The sequence below is a fragment of the Euleptes europaea genome, chromosome 2, assembly GCF_029931775.1.
Source record: "Euleptes europaea isolate rEulEur1 chromosome 2, rEulEur1.hap1, whole genome shotgun sequence".
NCBI lineage: Eukaryota > Metazoa > Chordata > Lepidosauria > Squamata > Sphaerodactylidae > Euleptes > Euleptes europaea.
In genome coordinates, this window is record NC_079313.1 from 101,083,810 (window position 1) to 101,100,011 (window position 16,202).

Consider the following 16,202-nt stretch of genomic DNA (forward strand, 5'->3'; position numbering starts at 1 on the left):
CGACGTCTTAATTTGCAGCTTGGCCCTTTTTGCCGTCTTCATTAGGGGTATGTATTTGCTTGAAACTACTTCACCATAACAGCAGAAAGGTGGGGGAAGAGGGAGGAGAAACTGCCATTCTGAAATGAAAGTCAGTATGAGAACAAAAGGAGGATCAGGAGAATGGGAGGATTTGTGCTGTCCCAATCTCAGCCAGGGAAACTCATTCCACTCTGCTAGCCCTCCCCGTCCTGACTATGTGTGTTTGGGTGTGCAGGTACACATATACCCCAAGAGCATTGCATGTAGGCTTATGGATTCCACAGGAGTCATTTCAGATTCCCTTGTCAGTCTCGAATCCCACAAAGACTTGCAGGTAATTACAACGAACACCCACCACAATTTACTTCAGTTGGGTAAATATTTGTAACTTCAGGCAATTACATTATTAAATAGAGCTTTCTTTTCCCCCTGTAGAAACTGAAATATCACACACACACACTTTCATTTAACTGAAAATTGATTTAAGGAATATACATGGGAGAGAGTTAGGGCCACTTGGCTTAGGAGTTCGTGAATATTATTTGCACCATTCTGTGACATTAAAAAAATGTTTGCATGCTTGTGTAAGACTCCACCATGCTGAGCTGAAAGCTGTATATGATGGAAATCTATTGTGTAACCTTTGTACCGCATACTGAAGCCTGTACTGATATGCTCAACCCACAGTCTTCCCACACCAGTGAAATTGTTCTCATTGGCTCATTGGAGTAAACAGCCAGGTAGAAAAAGGGGTGGCGCACATGTATGCGATGAAAGTGCGACACTGTTTATCTTTTACAACCACAAATCTCATGTCCTTACAAGTGACTGTTTTCAAGGAAGAAGTTTAGCACTCTTCTCATGTTTCCAGCTGGTTCTCCTTTAGTTGCAGGAATTGTACGTATATATGTTCTAGTTTCTTAAAATTTAGTTCTGCCCATTCTGATTATTAGCTTTGTTTTTATTCGCAAATTTTTATTTTAGCTGCATCTTAATAAAAACGTTTGGAAAATGTTCACTCCCACCGTAGTATTTCTGGATATTTACAGATATAAAAGTTGTTTTAAACTATACGTTTCAACTTAATGTAATTATCAACTACACAAACTAAATTCTATGAAACTTATTTTAAAAGGATCCAACTGCTAAACATTTTTTAAAGGAAATGGGTACGGTGAATTCCAGCTGTTGACCAACATCCCTCTGGCATTTTCCCCCCAATAAGGACCTATATACTTCATGCACAATAACTGCAGTTTTAAAAAAACTTTGGGAATTGTGCATTCTCTTAACTGTGTTTACCATGATCCCTTTAAAACTGGATTCCAGTTCCTCTTCGGTTCATACAAGCCACATTCCTGCTCACATAAGAGGAAGGTTTCCTTTAATCCCCTTTCCTGTTGAAGGCCTTCGTTGGTTGCGCCCCAGGCCATTCCCCAAGTCCATCAACTCCAACAGGATGTATTTTGGAGAGTACATGCTGCAGTGGGGAGGTCAGAAGTTAAAATCAGGGTGCCTGCTGCTGTTCTGTTTGAACCCTGTTAAGGGCATACTTCAAAGCATTGTTCTGATAACGGTACCTCTTGTGTATGTGTGACTGTGATCTGGGAGTCATACTTTTACTTGATTAGCATCCATTTGTACAACTGTGAGTTAGCTTTGCATTTTACTACTATAGAGGCTTTCAGGGTACTTGATACTTGACGTCCTTTTACAGCAATGTTGGCTATATATCCTGCATGAGTGAGCTGTTTTAGATGTGGTCTTACCTGAGAAGCAACGTGTCCTGTTGAATAAGTTTTAGGCGCTTTCAGTTCGAACCCTGATGCAATATTAACTTTTGCGCTCATTAATTTGGTCTTCTTAGTGATAGCTTGAACATCAAAAGACCTTATAAAGTGAACAACCCTTTTCACAATCTTCTCCAGAATGCTAGTAAAGCTAATGGCTGGATCTTGGACCTTGCAAGCTTATTGAATTCTGCTCCGACCTCCACTTCTAAGCTTTCTGCTGGCTTTCTTTCTCCTACAAGTAGCAGCCCAAATCCCAAGATGAAAGTGAATCTATGCCTTTGGCCTCTCTCCAGCATTCCTCACTGAGCGAGTAAGGATTTGGAATGTCAGAAAATAGCAAGAGGGGAGGGAAGATAGAAGTGTGCAAAGGCGTTCCTAACTTGGAGGATGGAACAAAACACAGCTTCATCTGGACTGCCCCTTTCTGAAGCAACATTTGTTCCTTATTTGTACTTTCATACGAATGATGCAGCTCTGCACTAGCAGTGAAGAACTGCATCAGCCAAGACTGTGGTTTAAAAATGCTGCCTTGATTAAAAACTTCTTAGCTGGGCAAGCGAATGATCTTCAGGCTTTGCCGTATTTAGGACTGGATTTCTGGCTATCTGCAGTTGTTTGGAAATATTCTGGCTTTGCTCTGTGAAAGCTGTGATTAGAAGGAAAACCTGTGGAAGATTGGAGAGTGGTTTCACGTCTGACGGTGGCACACTGTGGCACTCTGCACTGCCACCACCAGCAGCTCAGGGTGTTCCTTGTCATGGTTAAAGAACTATGGAGTGCAGCACACAATGACAGCTCTATCGCCAGCCTGGGTGCCTAAAAACGTGTAACTTTGAACAGCGTTTAAAATTCTATAATTGTCAAACTAGTTTCTTCTTACTTTAGAAGGCACCACCCATCTGCAGATAGTGAGACAGAAGTGAAGAGTTGGATCTTGTTGCTACTGAGAGGTGACCTGTTGCTACCATCCTGAATGGACCATGTCGTCCTTGTATACCAGGAGTAAGGAGTATACTCGAAACAGAAAGTCTCAGTCTGATTCTCCCCCTTCGTCTCCTTCCCCGATTGCAAAGACGCTCAGAGTAAGAAGACTTTTAATTTTTGTGCTATATTGCAACTTGCTGAGGGCTGATTCTGCTCACAGATTACATATGCTTTTCCTGAATATAGTGTCGTGTATTACTTGTTTTTCTTCAGACGGTGTCGATGTGAAATGAAGTCCTGAAAAAGGTCCTTTGTAGCCCAGGACTTCAATGTTATAGATATGCAAACTCTTCTAATCTTAGTTGTAGTTACTCTTTGAAGGATTATAGGTAAATCACTTGAATATATTTTCTTTTTTCCTCACAATGAGCAGGAACTGCATTTGCTAGATACTTTTGCTGAAGCTTTGAAATGGAAATGTTGCAAAACCAAATGAGCTTGTTAAGCCACTCTGTGTTTCCCGTATGCCGTGTACTTAAATATTGCTAGTATGTTTGGGCATCGCTCTTGGCCGTGAGGGTCTGACAGAATGCTCCAGCCTTCAGTACTTTAAAGATCCAGAAATGTCCTGTTTGTGAGGCATTGTGATGTGCATATAGCCATTGTTTGGTGGCACATTTTTTTTCCAGATGTCAAGAGTTCCAGTTTGTAAGCGCACATTACCAAGATACTTCTCACAACCAGATTATTGGGGAGTATCCTGAATTGCCTTCATTTCTGCTTTCAAGTCCTGAGGAAAACTAGTTTAGAGTTGACATAAGCATTACTTCTCTTCCCATTTCTGACCATTTAGGGTGGACTATGGCTCTTCAGACTATTCTTTGTAGCCGTGACCATGGGAAGTTTCTCAGAAATATAACTCTGGTGTTCACTGTTATAGCATTCTAAGTGAGAGGATAGGAAGTAGCCCTTCATGAATGCATTCTGATAAAAGGCTTAAGCTACTCCTTGACAATCATACATACTGCAAAGGATTCAGAACTAATACAGTACCTAAGGCCAGTTCCTGTCCTTAATCTGTGAATGATGAGTGCTTGTAACTAAAAAACAGGTACATTTGCCATTCCATTTTTTTTAACAGAGGTTTAAAAAATTTGGTGTGCTGTATTAGCTGCAGAAAATTAATTTATACAGAAAGTCAAACTAAGTGGTCTTCATAGTTCAGTGGTTCATTATTTGATGTTTTTGTATTCAGTAATTTTACCGTGCAACTTTAGCACCTTTGAATCATAACAGTTTGGAAATAACCATGTAGCAAAATGTGAAAACAGCTCTGAAATGCCTTCAGGGGTCATTTAATGTGATACTTAGCCCTTCTTTTATTCCACTGTTACTTGCTTGTTTAACTTTCTCAGTATTTGGTGTAAAGCTAGGTTGTCACTTTGAGGAGATACATCAGGCACTACGGAACATTATTATTTTTCATGTGTAATCATGGAGAACATTTAAACTGATCTTGGATGACACATATGCGAGATTATCTTCAAATTAATCACATCAAGTAGCTTAAAAAAAAACCAGTGCACATTATCATTGCCATTATTTGACTCACATACTCATGTCCCAACTCAGATCTTCTCCTTTGACTACTATAATTGGGCATTGCTCAACCACCGCTCATGCACTTGCTGTACCAGTCTTTGGTATTTGGGCCTGCAGCCGTCTGGGTGGGACTTGTGACTTAACTTCTTCCTCCCAGCCATCTCTCAGTGGTATTGCAAGCTATTCCCCAGGGTCAGATTTAAGAAGCCATATTCGAAGACTACTTTCTGTGTAGCTGATTGCTTAATTAAGCAATTTTCTTTTGCTGTCAATTAAGCTGCTTATTAGGATCCATTGTTGTGCAATTAAATCACTCCCTCACACTCTGGAGAGTTCCTGTTATGCTTAAATAGTAAACAAGTTAATCAGACTCCCTTCAGTGATACACTCCCCCCCACCCATTTTGTAGCTTTCTTATTTTTTTGCTACATAAGCACATTTTCATCTCAAAAAAAGCAGGTGCCCAGTGCCTGAATATGTCTTGTAAGTGCACACAAGATCAATGTAAAAGAAACCAAGGCTTGATCACTTAGGTATTCAGATTCTCAAATGACATCACTTTGCACCATCTGAAAAATACACCTGGGATAGAAATTAATTGCATGTATTCTGAAATCTGTTTTAGTTTTCATATATTTTTTCAACATGTAGTTTGGCTTTCCAGATGTTTGTATAGTTATTGCTGGCTCAGCAGAATGAAATAGAAAACCTAATTCTGTGGACTGAGGGAAATAATGGGTTTGCTCATGCTCTGGCTACCATACTAGGAGTCTGGAGAGAAGTGCTTTGCAGATCAGATTAACCAGTCACCCTGAAGAGGTGTTTTGTTTGTGCCTTCCCTGGCTTAGTTTGTTTTACAAGCATTGCTTTTTGCTGCACATGCGGTGTAATATATGGGTTGTGGTTGTGAATGGCTTTAGGATTAAACAATGTAGTGGACTAGGGAGCCATTTTTGTTTCTTTCCCTGAATCGAGGGCTGAAAGTAAGAGCTGGGCCTTGAAGCTCCCAGCTGTGGGGAAGCAGAGGTGGGAGAGCAGTAGCAAAAAAAAATGACAGCTGATTATAGATGAGTTGTGATGCTTAAGAGAGGGGAGTAATCTGTTAAGGACCAGAGTTCAGAGTATGCCAGTAGAGCTTAATTGAAGGGTACAAGCCAGAGAAGCTATAGCTCTGGGACTTGTTAAAATGAGGCTTCCTGCACTCATAGCAGACCATGTGGTCACAGAGAATCATCAGATCAGGAGTTCCAGAGTGGCATACAAGATGTGACAACATCATACTTCTTATTCCAGAATGTTTAGGGCCAGCCCTGACTATAACTCTGTAGGTTTCTTTTTCTTCTGCATAATGGTACTAATGTGCTTTTTCTTGATCCATCTTTGTTTGTTGAAACTTGACAGTTGTCATCATTGCAGAATTTCTATAATTGTCATTTCCATGTTGTAACTGTTGTATAGAAAAGTTTGAAAGCTGTGTGTGTGTGTGTTGCTGTGGCTTAATCCTATGTGTGCAGTGTGTGGAGGGATAATTGAGACAACAACGGTCACTTCCACGTTTTAAAAAATAGCCTTGCCGCTGCTAAATGTGGGTCATGCATTAGGGATGCTGGTTGCAATTTTAGGGTTTTGCAGCCAAAGCGAAAAGCTTGCTGACATTGCCCCATCCCAACGATTCCACAGCTCAGTTTTCCTTGAGCAAAAGCTAACACTTCTGTAGATCAAAACTGCCATGCAAGACAATTCCTCTTTAAAGGACTTTGTCTAATCCAATTTTTAAAAGATAACCACAGGGTCTTTAAAGACTATAATGCTTAAAGTAAAGTATATCATAATTGCTGGCACGGAGTCTCTGCATTATGTCTTATGCTTCAGCTTTGAATTTAAGAGTGTGTGGTGTTTACAGCCAAGCAGAATCTGAGTGTAGGCAGTGGTGAGCATTTGATCAGATTATAGCCATGGAAAACACTTATGAAGATGAGCAAGCTGGGCTGCCCCATTCAGTGTGAGCAATGAGAGTATTCCCTTTTAATACACCAGCATTCAATACAAAATGTTGAGTGAAACTGCACAAATAAGGTTTGGGTTTAACTGCAATGGCAGTTTCCAGGCCAGATAAGGGAGGCAGGTAAACAAAACAATCCGTGCCCAGCACCAAGATGTCAAGTTGATTATCAGTTGTCTCCTTGCAAAAGCACCAGACTGGGCAACTGTGACCCAGCAGGTACACTTAATCTACTATTCCCTGTCTCCTTGACAAAAGGGGTCTGCAGTCCAAAAGCAAAAATTACTTCTTGAATGCCCCAGTTCAAAAATATTAAGGGTTACACGCAAGGGCATTTGAAAGGGGAAAAATGGTACCAGCACATGAGTTTTTCCTCCAGTTTCCATGCTGAATATCTAATACTTCCTAAGTCTCCTCTTAAAAAGTGTGAAATTCAGAAAAGAGTATGCTATGACTGGGGCTGTATCTTCTGAAATGGAAAACTGGTGATGGTGATGGGGGTGGGGGGAGGTGATTGGGTCCATACATAGACCATGCATGAGAAACCCTCTAGAGCCTGGCTGATACTATTTTTTTCTATTTTGTAATCCAGTCTTCTTATACTGTTTTAGTATATCATACTGTTGATGTTGCATTGCCTTAAATTTTGTAATCTGTTTTGAGTCTCAGTGAGAATAAAGTACTTAAAAATGTTACTACTGAGCAGCTTCTCCCAAATATATTAAACAGGCTAAGAATTCTAAAATACTTTATACATAGAAAAGTACTCTAGAGCATTAGATCCATCCTTCCATGGCCAGCATCGATGCAATCTGTGATGTGTTCCTGGAAACTCTCTCTTCTGGCTTTTGAATAGCTGCTGAGGGTGGGGTGGGGAGCTATACTGCTACATAATAAAATATTTTATAGCAGCATTCTTTCAGAGAATGTAACACTGTTAGTTTTTCTACATTTTATTGAGATTAGTGACCTTTAGCCTCTCAGCAATGACTGGCAACATTTCTGACATGTTCAACCAGTTACATATCTTGCTCCTGTGAGGGTCTCTGTCTTTGTGTCTCTGCTTTCCATCACCTGCGGTGTTATCAGTGAACTCGTAAAAGCAGTTCACACCTTCTGGTCTCAGGCGCCAGGCCTGATGGCCCATGTATCTTCCCCCCCGCTGTTCTTCCTGCCAGTACTCCCTCAGGCCGGTGCGGCCTTGGAAGTGTGATAGCCGCACCAGACTTCCTGGGATCCGTCTGATGTTTTGTATTATGCCAAGCTTGTAACTTCCCATAACAATAAGTGTGAACCCCAGTGCCCCAGTGCCCTGGAGTCAATATATTCTGTAAACCCGTATAGCCCCTCACTTGCAACTTTCTACCTGTGCCTGTCTCATCTCCTGAAGGCTTCAATAAATCTATTGTTTCTGTATCAACGTCTGAGCAACTGATTTGGAGAAGCAAACTCAGAGAGGGGGATCTCTCCAATTAAGTTGCAAGTCCTTGCCTCTCGGACTGCAGCTGTACCGCTTTGGACAGAATGTCAGCCGACGAGGACACCACCCCTAACCCCGATGCCCCCAAGGAACCGGACGAGCCGGAGAAGCCGGACCCGAAGGAGGAGGGAGCCAAGCCAAAGAAACCGAAGGGTCGCGCCCCCGACCAAGATCGGGACGGACGTCCCCGGGGGCTTACTTATTGGCTGGACTCTCCCAAGGGCTGGTCGCTCTCGCGGACTGCGGCGAAGGATCGCCGGTTGGCCTTCCCCAGCACGGGACTCGAAGGGGACCCGGCCCGCAAAGAGGCCCTCATGGAGGAAGAACGACAGCAGTGGCAGGAAGACCGCCGGGCTATGCAGGAGCAGATGGAGATCATGCAACGCGTAATGGGTGAGATGGCCACGACCCTAGATGCGCTGAAGTTGCAACCTCCAGCCGGTGCTCCCCCAGACGGGGCGCCGGTAGTTCCGCCCGCAACCCCTGCCCCCCCGGCCCGTCGGGACCTGAAAGTCACGTATGACGGGTCGGGAGACCAGTTGACCTTTTGTATGGTCCAAGTAGACATTTTTATGCGGGAACAAGGCCGAACCTTCGTTTCTGAGGAGTCCCGGGTGCAGTACGTGGCTTCCTTACTGCAAGGGGAGGCGGCTGCCTGGATGGTGTTGCAGTATGAACTCCGCTCGCCGGTGCTGCGAACCCTGGACGAGTTCATGGTAGCACTCCGAAACCGTTTTGAGGACCCGACTCTGGGTGAGCGGGCTAAAGCCTCCCTGATGCAACTGCGCCAAGGGACTAAGTCGGTGGCGCAGTATGCAAGTGAGTTCCAGTCACTGGCTAGCCGAATTCTGGACTGGAGTGAAGCTACCTTGGTACAATGTTTCAGGGAGGGTCTCAACCCAGACCTCCAACATTGGGCCTTCATGCAAGGGAACCCCCCGGATGTGGAAGGTTGGGTTCGCCATGCTGCTGACATCGAGAATCGCAAACAACTCCTGAACTTGTCCAAGCAACGGCTTGGGCGAGACCCCAGGCCCCGAGGTGACCGTGGCCGGGAACTCCGGCAAGGGGGTGGCGGGGGTCTCTCGGCCGTGGAACGCCGCAAGCGGTTCGAGGCCGGCGTCTGCCTGATCTGCGGGGGAAAGGGTCACTTTGCATCGCAATGCCCCTCTCGCTCAGGCCGTCCGACCCCCCCCCGCCAAACCCAGGCCGAGCCGACGAAACCGGCCGCCGACAGCCAGCCTCGCCGCAGAAGTGGACCACTGAGCCGGCGCTCTGGCGCACCCTCCGCTCTCCACGCGCGCCCCCAGGATGGGGCATCCGACTCTACGGTCCCATCGGGGTCCCGGATTACAAATACCGTCTTTGATTCGGACGGCTCCCCGGAAGCCACCACCCCGTCCCCCTCTTCCAGCGAGGAGGAAGAGTGGGAACAGCCGGCAAAAAACGCCGTCGGTCTGCTGTAGAGGGGGCTCCGCAGCAGACCGTCCCTATCGTTGTGCAAGGAGCTCCACCGATGGTAAGCGCCCAAGAGGACAATGTATTTGTGCGTGTTCATCTGTCCCTACCCAAAGGGGGTCCCCCGTTAGAGGTCCCCGCGTTGGTCGACACAAAGACAGAGACCCTCACAGCTCCTTTTCTATAGATGTAGAGGGGAAATGCTAACTATGTCCCCCAGAGTTATTTGTCTTCTGTGTGGAAACTGTCCAGACCCCAGATACTAGAGCTCACTCTCCCTTCAAGTGCACGCCTTGCCTCCCCAGTCTTGCTCATATGATTCAGACATAGCAGTTGCCAGGCTGCAACTGGCAACCTTTAGAAGGAACATGTGGGGTGGAGCCTGGCAACACTGGAAGACTGGTTTAAGTTTTTGAAAATGGTACAGTGTCCACCATGTTACTTCAGTTTTTCCCAGAAGTGACATAAACATGATGTTGATGCACATTCCTCCCCACTCCCCATTTCTTTCCTGGCAGGCAACGAGAAGGGATACCAGGAGGCATCTATATTCAGGGTAGTGTTGTCAGGTCCCTCTTCGCCACCAGTGGGAGGTTTTTGGGGCGGAGCCTGAGGAGGGTGGGGTTTGGGGAGGGGAGGGACTTCAATGCTATAGAGCCCAATTGCCAAAGCAGCCATTTTCTCCAGGGGAACTGATCTCTATCAGCTGGAGATCAGTTGTAAAGCAGGTGATCTCCAACTAGTACCTGGAGGTTGGCAAACCTAATTCAGGAATATGACTGCTTTTTCCTCACAGCTTTCCCTTTTTAATGAAGGCAAGCCTGGCTACCTACCACTATAACACCATTTGACATAAGCCAGGCCTAGACCTTCAGAAACTTAACATCAGAGTTCTTTGGTGAGCTGGGGAGTGACTGTTAACTTTCAAGTCACTCACTCCAGAAATCTGGCACACATTTCCTTGCAGTATGCTACACAGATGTTTGCTGCAGGGCTAAAGAACAGTGAGCAGTGTAAATGAAATAACACAGTTGTCCTTCTTTTGCTTCGTAAAACAAAGACCAAGATCACTCAAATAGAAAGTGGGTAGATGGGAAAATTTGGCTCTGTTTCTTGAGGCTTTGCTTCATATGTACTTTGTCACATGTTGCCACTGGACTTCAAGAAATATCTTCTAAGGGTCCATAGTGGCAGTTGGGGTACAGTACAGGCTACATTTCCCCAGCTGCCAATACTGCATAGCAGCCAAGGGCAAGAATTCAGTTCGTGTGAAGTGCATGTGCTCCAGTATGTAGTATGGGTTCTTACATGTAATGTTATTAAACCTGCAGGGTTTTTCTGTTCTCTGGCATGGGGAAAAGTGGGGATTTTGAACCCATGACACCAGGGGGATAACTGTGTCTAAAACACTGTGCTCCACAACAGCAAAGTTGAATTCGAGTCACTTTCCAAGTACTGTAAACCTCTTTTCTTGCATAGTAGAAATTGTATTTGAGTGGGGGCCCTTATGACCTCTCTTGTAAAGTTCAGAAGAAAAGTATTCAATTTCTTGGGTCATAAGCTGCCTCTTTTTTTTGTTAATTTCCTCTTAGAATGGCCCTTCTGTAAGATTTTAGCTTTATTGCTGGGTGAAATGTGTGACCATTAAAATGATTATTTTTAAAGGAAGTCACCAAAATTTACATTTCTGAGATACAGCCTTAACCAAATTAAAATACAGTCCATCCTGACCCTTTATACTGAGTTGTATACTGATATTGTTGTAATAAAAGGCAGCTGCACAGATCTTGAAGAGACAGCTGAATCAGTCAAATGCCAGAAGTTATGTATTTTACTAATGCAGAGTTTCAGATTTGCTTGGAGTTTGGAACTCTCGGTTAATAAGGTTAGATAGCTTTTGGAATTAGACCTGGTTTCTGATTAAACATGTTTCTTTTATTGTGAATTCTACTAGCTGTTCATCTAGTTACTGAAACTACCATTCATAATGGCTGATCCCTATTATTGTATGAACATAATATTAACGGATTTTCCTGTTTAAATCCATTGATCTACAGCTGCTGGAAATCATACTTTGTGTCAGGCTTATTGGGGTTATGCAAAGGTAGCTCAGTTACCTTTGGTAATTAATCACATGAATAGGATTGGAAATCCTTTGCTAACACAGAGACCTCATACTAAAAGCAGTTTGGTTAAATTGTGTGAAATTCTGCCTGTTCACACGCTGCCTTGTTGGTCTCCTGACTCTTTGGCTTTCCAGTCTGTCAGCTCTCCACCCCTTTCTAGCATACCTTCCCTAAAATAATTGTGATGATGCCAAGTAATCATTCAAAGTCTTGTAGATAACTAGCATTTACCAGTTTTCCAAACACTGGTTTTGAGAAGAATACATAGTACAGTAACAATATATAAAGAGAAGCATTCTGCCTGTATTGTATTGCAGCCTGAAACCCCTTCCACAGCAAGAAGACAGTAAGGTTTCATGAACATTTCAATGCTATTTTATTTAAACAATTTCTATCTCCTCGAACTCAAGGTGGTGGACAGTACAGCAAGGAAGTAGCAAGGATGGTCCATTTTATAAAATAATAGTCCAGTATATAAAAATATAAAAATAACCGTATAAAATACTCAAACTACAAATTTAAAATACTCCAGAATTACAACACACAGGACCAAATAACTCATGGCTAAATCTGTGAAGTAATTCACCAAATACCGTCTAGGGGATGTCTGTCTTTCTGTCTTACATGCCTTCCTAAATATAGCAAGTAAGGGCAACCTCCTTTCTCACTCTGGCAGGCTGTTCTAAAGGACTGGGCCCACCATGAGAGAAGCCTGTGATTTCACTGAAACTGTATGGATACTACTTTAAGGAGGAAGCTGTCTGCAGAACGTAACTAGCATAGGGGAGTGTACAGTGAGATGCGGTTTGATAAGGGTGAAAGTCGTCGGGTTTTTTGTTTTTGTTTTTGCCATCAAGACACAGCTGACTTATGGCAACACCATACGATTTTCAAGTCAACAGATGTTCAGAGGTGGTTTACCACTGCCTGACTTCATGTCAGGACCTTGGTATTCCTTGGAGGTCTCCCTTCCGAATACTAGTCAGGGCCAACCCTGCTTTGAGATCTGATAAGGTCAGGCTAATCTGGGGCTATCCAGGTCATAGCAAACCTTAAACATTATTTGAATTGGGCCTGGAAGCAATTAAGCAACCAATGCAATTTGACACAACACTGGAATTATGTGTTCCGAGTGGCTGACCTTGCTTCCACATTTTGTACCAGTTTCTAAGATCTCTTCAAAAGCAGCCTGTTATAATAGGATACAACTTATACCAACTGCTTGTTGACATAGACTTCTAATTTTTAAAAAATGGCTTATTGTCCATCCATGCTTATTTAAATTCTGTTTTCCTGCTTTCAAGTAACTAAAATCCATGGCTTGTAAATCTGTTGTAGGCAAAAATAACATTCTTCTGCCTAACACATGGCCAGAGAAGCAATCTATGGTGTTCAGCTTTATACACGCCATTCTTTCTTTGATATGTCCCATCCCATCACTGCTGCTAACTGGCTCACCTTCATCCTATGTAAGTTCCACTATAGAAACGTGATTTACAGTTCCTAGTCAGAGTTCACCGTTGTTATTATACCATGGACATTGAATCAGTGATTTCAGCAACTTAGACAGGAACAAGCTTGTTGTGCTAAAGGCATCTGTTGTCTTGGCAAATAATTCTCTCCAACATCAGTGGGAGTTACACTGATGAGCTGGGAGGAGGGAAAGTAACCTAACAACAGCTTCCTTTTGTTTGTCAGGGCTTCAGAGTTCTTCTAAGACACGGTTGCTCAACTGAGCCATGATGCTACTTGCCAAGACCAAATTAAATTTGAAATATGCATGAAGCTTGGCATTTTCCTGGAGAACAGGGAAGACCCAGCTCACGTACTGCCATGTATTTAGAATCTTTTAAATTGAGTACTCTTACCTAGATCCGACTTGAAACAGGTTAGGGGCATGAATTTTACAAACATTTTTGCACTCACCCCCCACTGGAAAGTGAGTGCATTCACCTTGTCAGTTTTTCATTGGGTGGTAAAGTGCAAACCTTTTTTGGGGGGAATAATGCATTAACCTGGTGCCTAGGAGACCATACTAGCGTTACCTGGAACCGCAGCCCAGCAAGACAGATGTCCCAACAAATGTGCATTCTGTTGAAAGCAATCCCATGTGGATAGGCTGCATCTATATTCAGATGTGCATCCAGTTTAAGCTACAGTTCCCAGCCCAGTAAATAGGTGCACCGAAGTCTCCATCCACCAACTGACACCCTTAGCTTAATGTCTGTCTTCCTACTCAGTAATGGTTTCTTTACTTCCCCCTCCCCAGTTCAGCGGGGCAAGACAGGCAGCATCAGTACATTTGCCTCAGCAGCAACAGGCTGACATTTTCTCTCCTTCCATTCAGAGTTGTCTAAGTGATTAATTTGCTGTATAGCTTAACTTGATTGGATATGTGGCACTGTGCTGTCTACAGGATCCTTGACTGGTTGGAATCATGTAGCTAGTTTGAACAGGGTCTTTTAAAGGGAACAAAGCAACTGCCAGGACAAACAAGCCCAAGAAAATGTAAGCTTTTAAAACATCTTGATGCCCCCTGAACACTTTGTGTGTGAGTGTGTGTGTGCCAAAAAGTGCCTCTGAAAATTTAGGATGTGCCCTACTCAAGCACATTAAAATGGAGAATGTAGCAAAATACATTCCACTCAAACATCCCCCCTCTAAATAACTTTGTCTTTTTGAGTGCTGCCAGTTGGAGAGAACAAAGCATAACTGTTCTTGAAGCTTTTTGAGAAACCATGTAAACATTAGATTTCTTTTCCTTATCCATCCTTTGGGGTCACATGCTGGCCACAGAAGAAAGCAACTGAAGCAAATTAAGCCAGTTTCTTTGTTTGGCAGGAGAACTTGGCTGCTCATGTTCTGGCTCCGCCTTTCATGTTATCATAAAAAACTTTAAGGAACGTGGTTTTAAATGTACTTAGTGCCATCTGTTGAAGCTTTGACTTTTAAAAGCAAGACTCTTATATTCCTACGCATATCTACAATCAAAACTGCCTGTTGTTCCTGGCTCCTTACAATCCTTTTGCTGTCCAGCTTTACTAAGCAGTTGCCAATACCTAGCCTTCTTGCTGTTTATTAGAAACAGAAATGGAGTGAGCACAGTGACGGGAAAAATATGTAGCAACTGTTTTATTTGCCCCTTTCTGCTCATTTCCCCCATCTGCTGTCGCAGGTTCACAGTTGGGTCAGCCAAGCCAACTTCCCCCTGGAGTCTCATTTTAATACTCTTCTGTGGGTTGGCAGCAGCAGTTTCTCTTTAAACTGCTTCCTCTGCTTTGGTCATGCTGTTGCTCTCCATCCTGGAGACAACAGGAGTTCCTAGTAATCTGCTGTTGCTTATGGTAGGGGTGGCTTTTTCTTGTATATGGTGGTATCCCATCAGGGGGGCACTGAGGTTCATAAACACAACTGTCACCTGTTCATTATGTTCTATCTTAGAATCTTTTAAAGAAGTCGTACCCTCAATGGTAGTGTTTAGCAAGGGGAATGTCTACGTGCAAATATCCAAGGAGTCTCAGCAGGAGGGAGAGTAGGGTTGGCGAGTATTGATGGTGGAAAGAATATCTCAGGTAGCAAAAGAGAGATGTAGGCATTAGTCCTCATGACAGGGGAGGTTGTGAATGAAAAGCAGTCACAGCTCAGCTGATGTAAGGTGCCGCCATACTCCTCCTCTCTTGTCATTCTTCTTAGAAATTCAGGATGGCACATACACATGTCCCATGTTCCATTTTATTCTCACAACAACCCTGTGAGTTTGACCAGGTTAAGCGATTGGTCCAAGGGCCGCCACCCGAGCTTCAAGATTAAGTGAGTTTTGAACCCAGGACTTCCTGGTCCTAGTCCAACACTCACTGTGAGCCACTGGCTTTCTGGGACCGGCTTGCTGTCGCTTTGGGGGAATCTATTAAGCCTCTTTCGCAGCTCTGGGATGATTTCATGTGGAAATCTTTCAGGACTATTATCAATGAACTTTAGAAAGTCCAGGGATAACAGGAAGGAAGCAACGTCTGAGTTGTCATGATCATTTGTTGATAGGCACTGCCTTTGGAAAATACTGCTGTGAGCAGTATTTTGTAGGAAAAAAATGTGATCCTGGATTGTTAAATGTTCTTACGGTATGCAGTGCACATATGAGTGTTGCGCAATCTTCCCAAAGTGATTTCAAATATATTTGCTTTTGAAAGTGTTCTTACAAAGGACCGTATTCATATTGGCTGATATTTCTGGGATTTGTTTAAATACAATATTTTTTTTTCATAAGGGAGAGGATTTCCATTTCTCATCTGGGGAATAGTTTTATTTAAGTACTTTTCTGCCAATCATTGTTTTCAGTCTTAAGGGGGGGGGGGGGGGGAAGCCTGTATGGGAACTGGTTAAGTAAAATGTAGTCATTACCGACAGCTGCCATGTCAAAGGCTGGCTGTTTTTTCTAAATCTATCTATAGCACAGAAAGTTTACTCTTGTCCCAACCTCAGTTTTCATAAACTTAATCATGCAATCTTGGTTTATGTGGGAATACAAACAGGCCAGATATATCCAAGGATTCCAAATATTGTAGAAGTTCTTAAGTTTTCCAGAGAACAACGTATGAAATGTCAAATTACTTCCTGTAACTTGTTAACTTACTAACTTGAGTAATTTGACAAGGCCTCAGATAAGTAATTTAGTGAAACAGTTCCAAGAAGTATGGTTAAGAGTCTGCACTTTGGTCTAATAATTTTCTTACCTTCTACTTGTTGGGCTGGGCTCTGGTTTAGTGTTCATTTCTCTTTACCTTTGGCACGAATTACAC

At 43.4% G+C, this 16,202-nt stretch overlaps 1 protein-coding gene across 6 annotated transcripts in view; it reads left to right on the forward strand.

Annotated features, from left to right (window-relative positions):
- PPP1R12B (protein phosphatase 1 regulatory subunit 12B) overlaps positions 1-16,202 on the forward strand; it is a 144,591-nt gene that overhangs the window by 92,942 nt on the left and 35,447 nt on the right. The window contains exon 1 of one of the 6 annotated variants that reach the window (XM_056845093.1): positions 2,662-2,896. The exons of the other annotated variants lie outside the window; for them this stretch is intronic. Within the exon in view, the coding sequence (XP_056701071.1) occupies positions 2,795-2,896 (102 nt within the window). The 5' untranslated portion in view covers positions 2,662-2,794. Of the gene's footprint in view, positions 1-2,661; positions 2,897-16,202 lie in introns of those variants that run through there. 6 annotated transcript variants of the gene reach the window in all.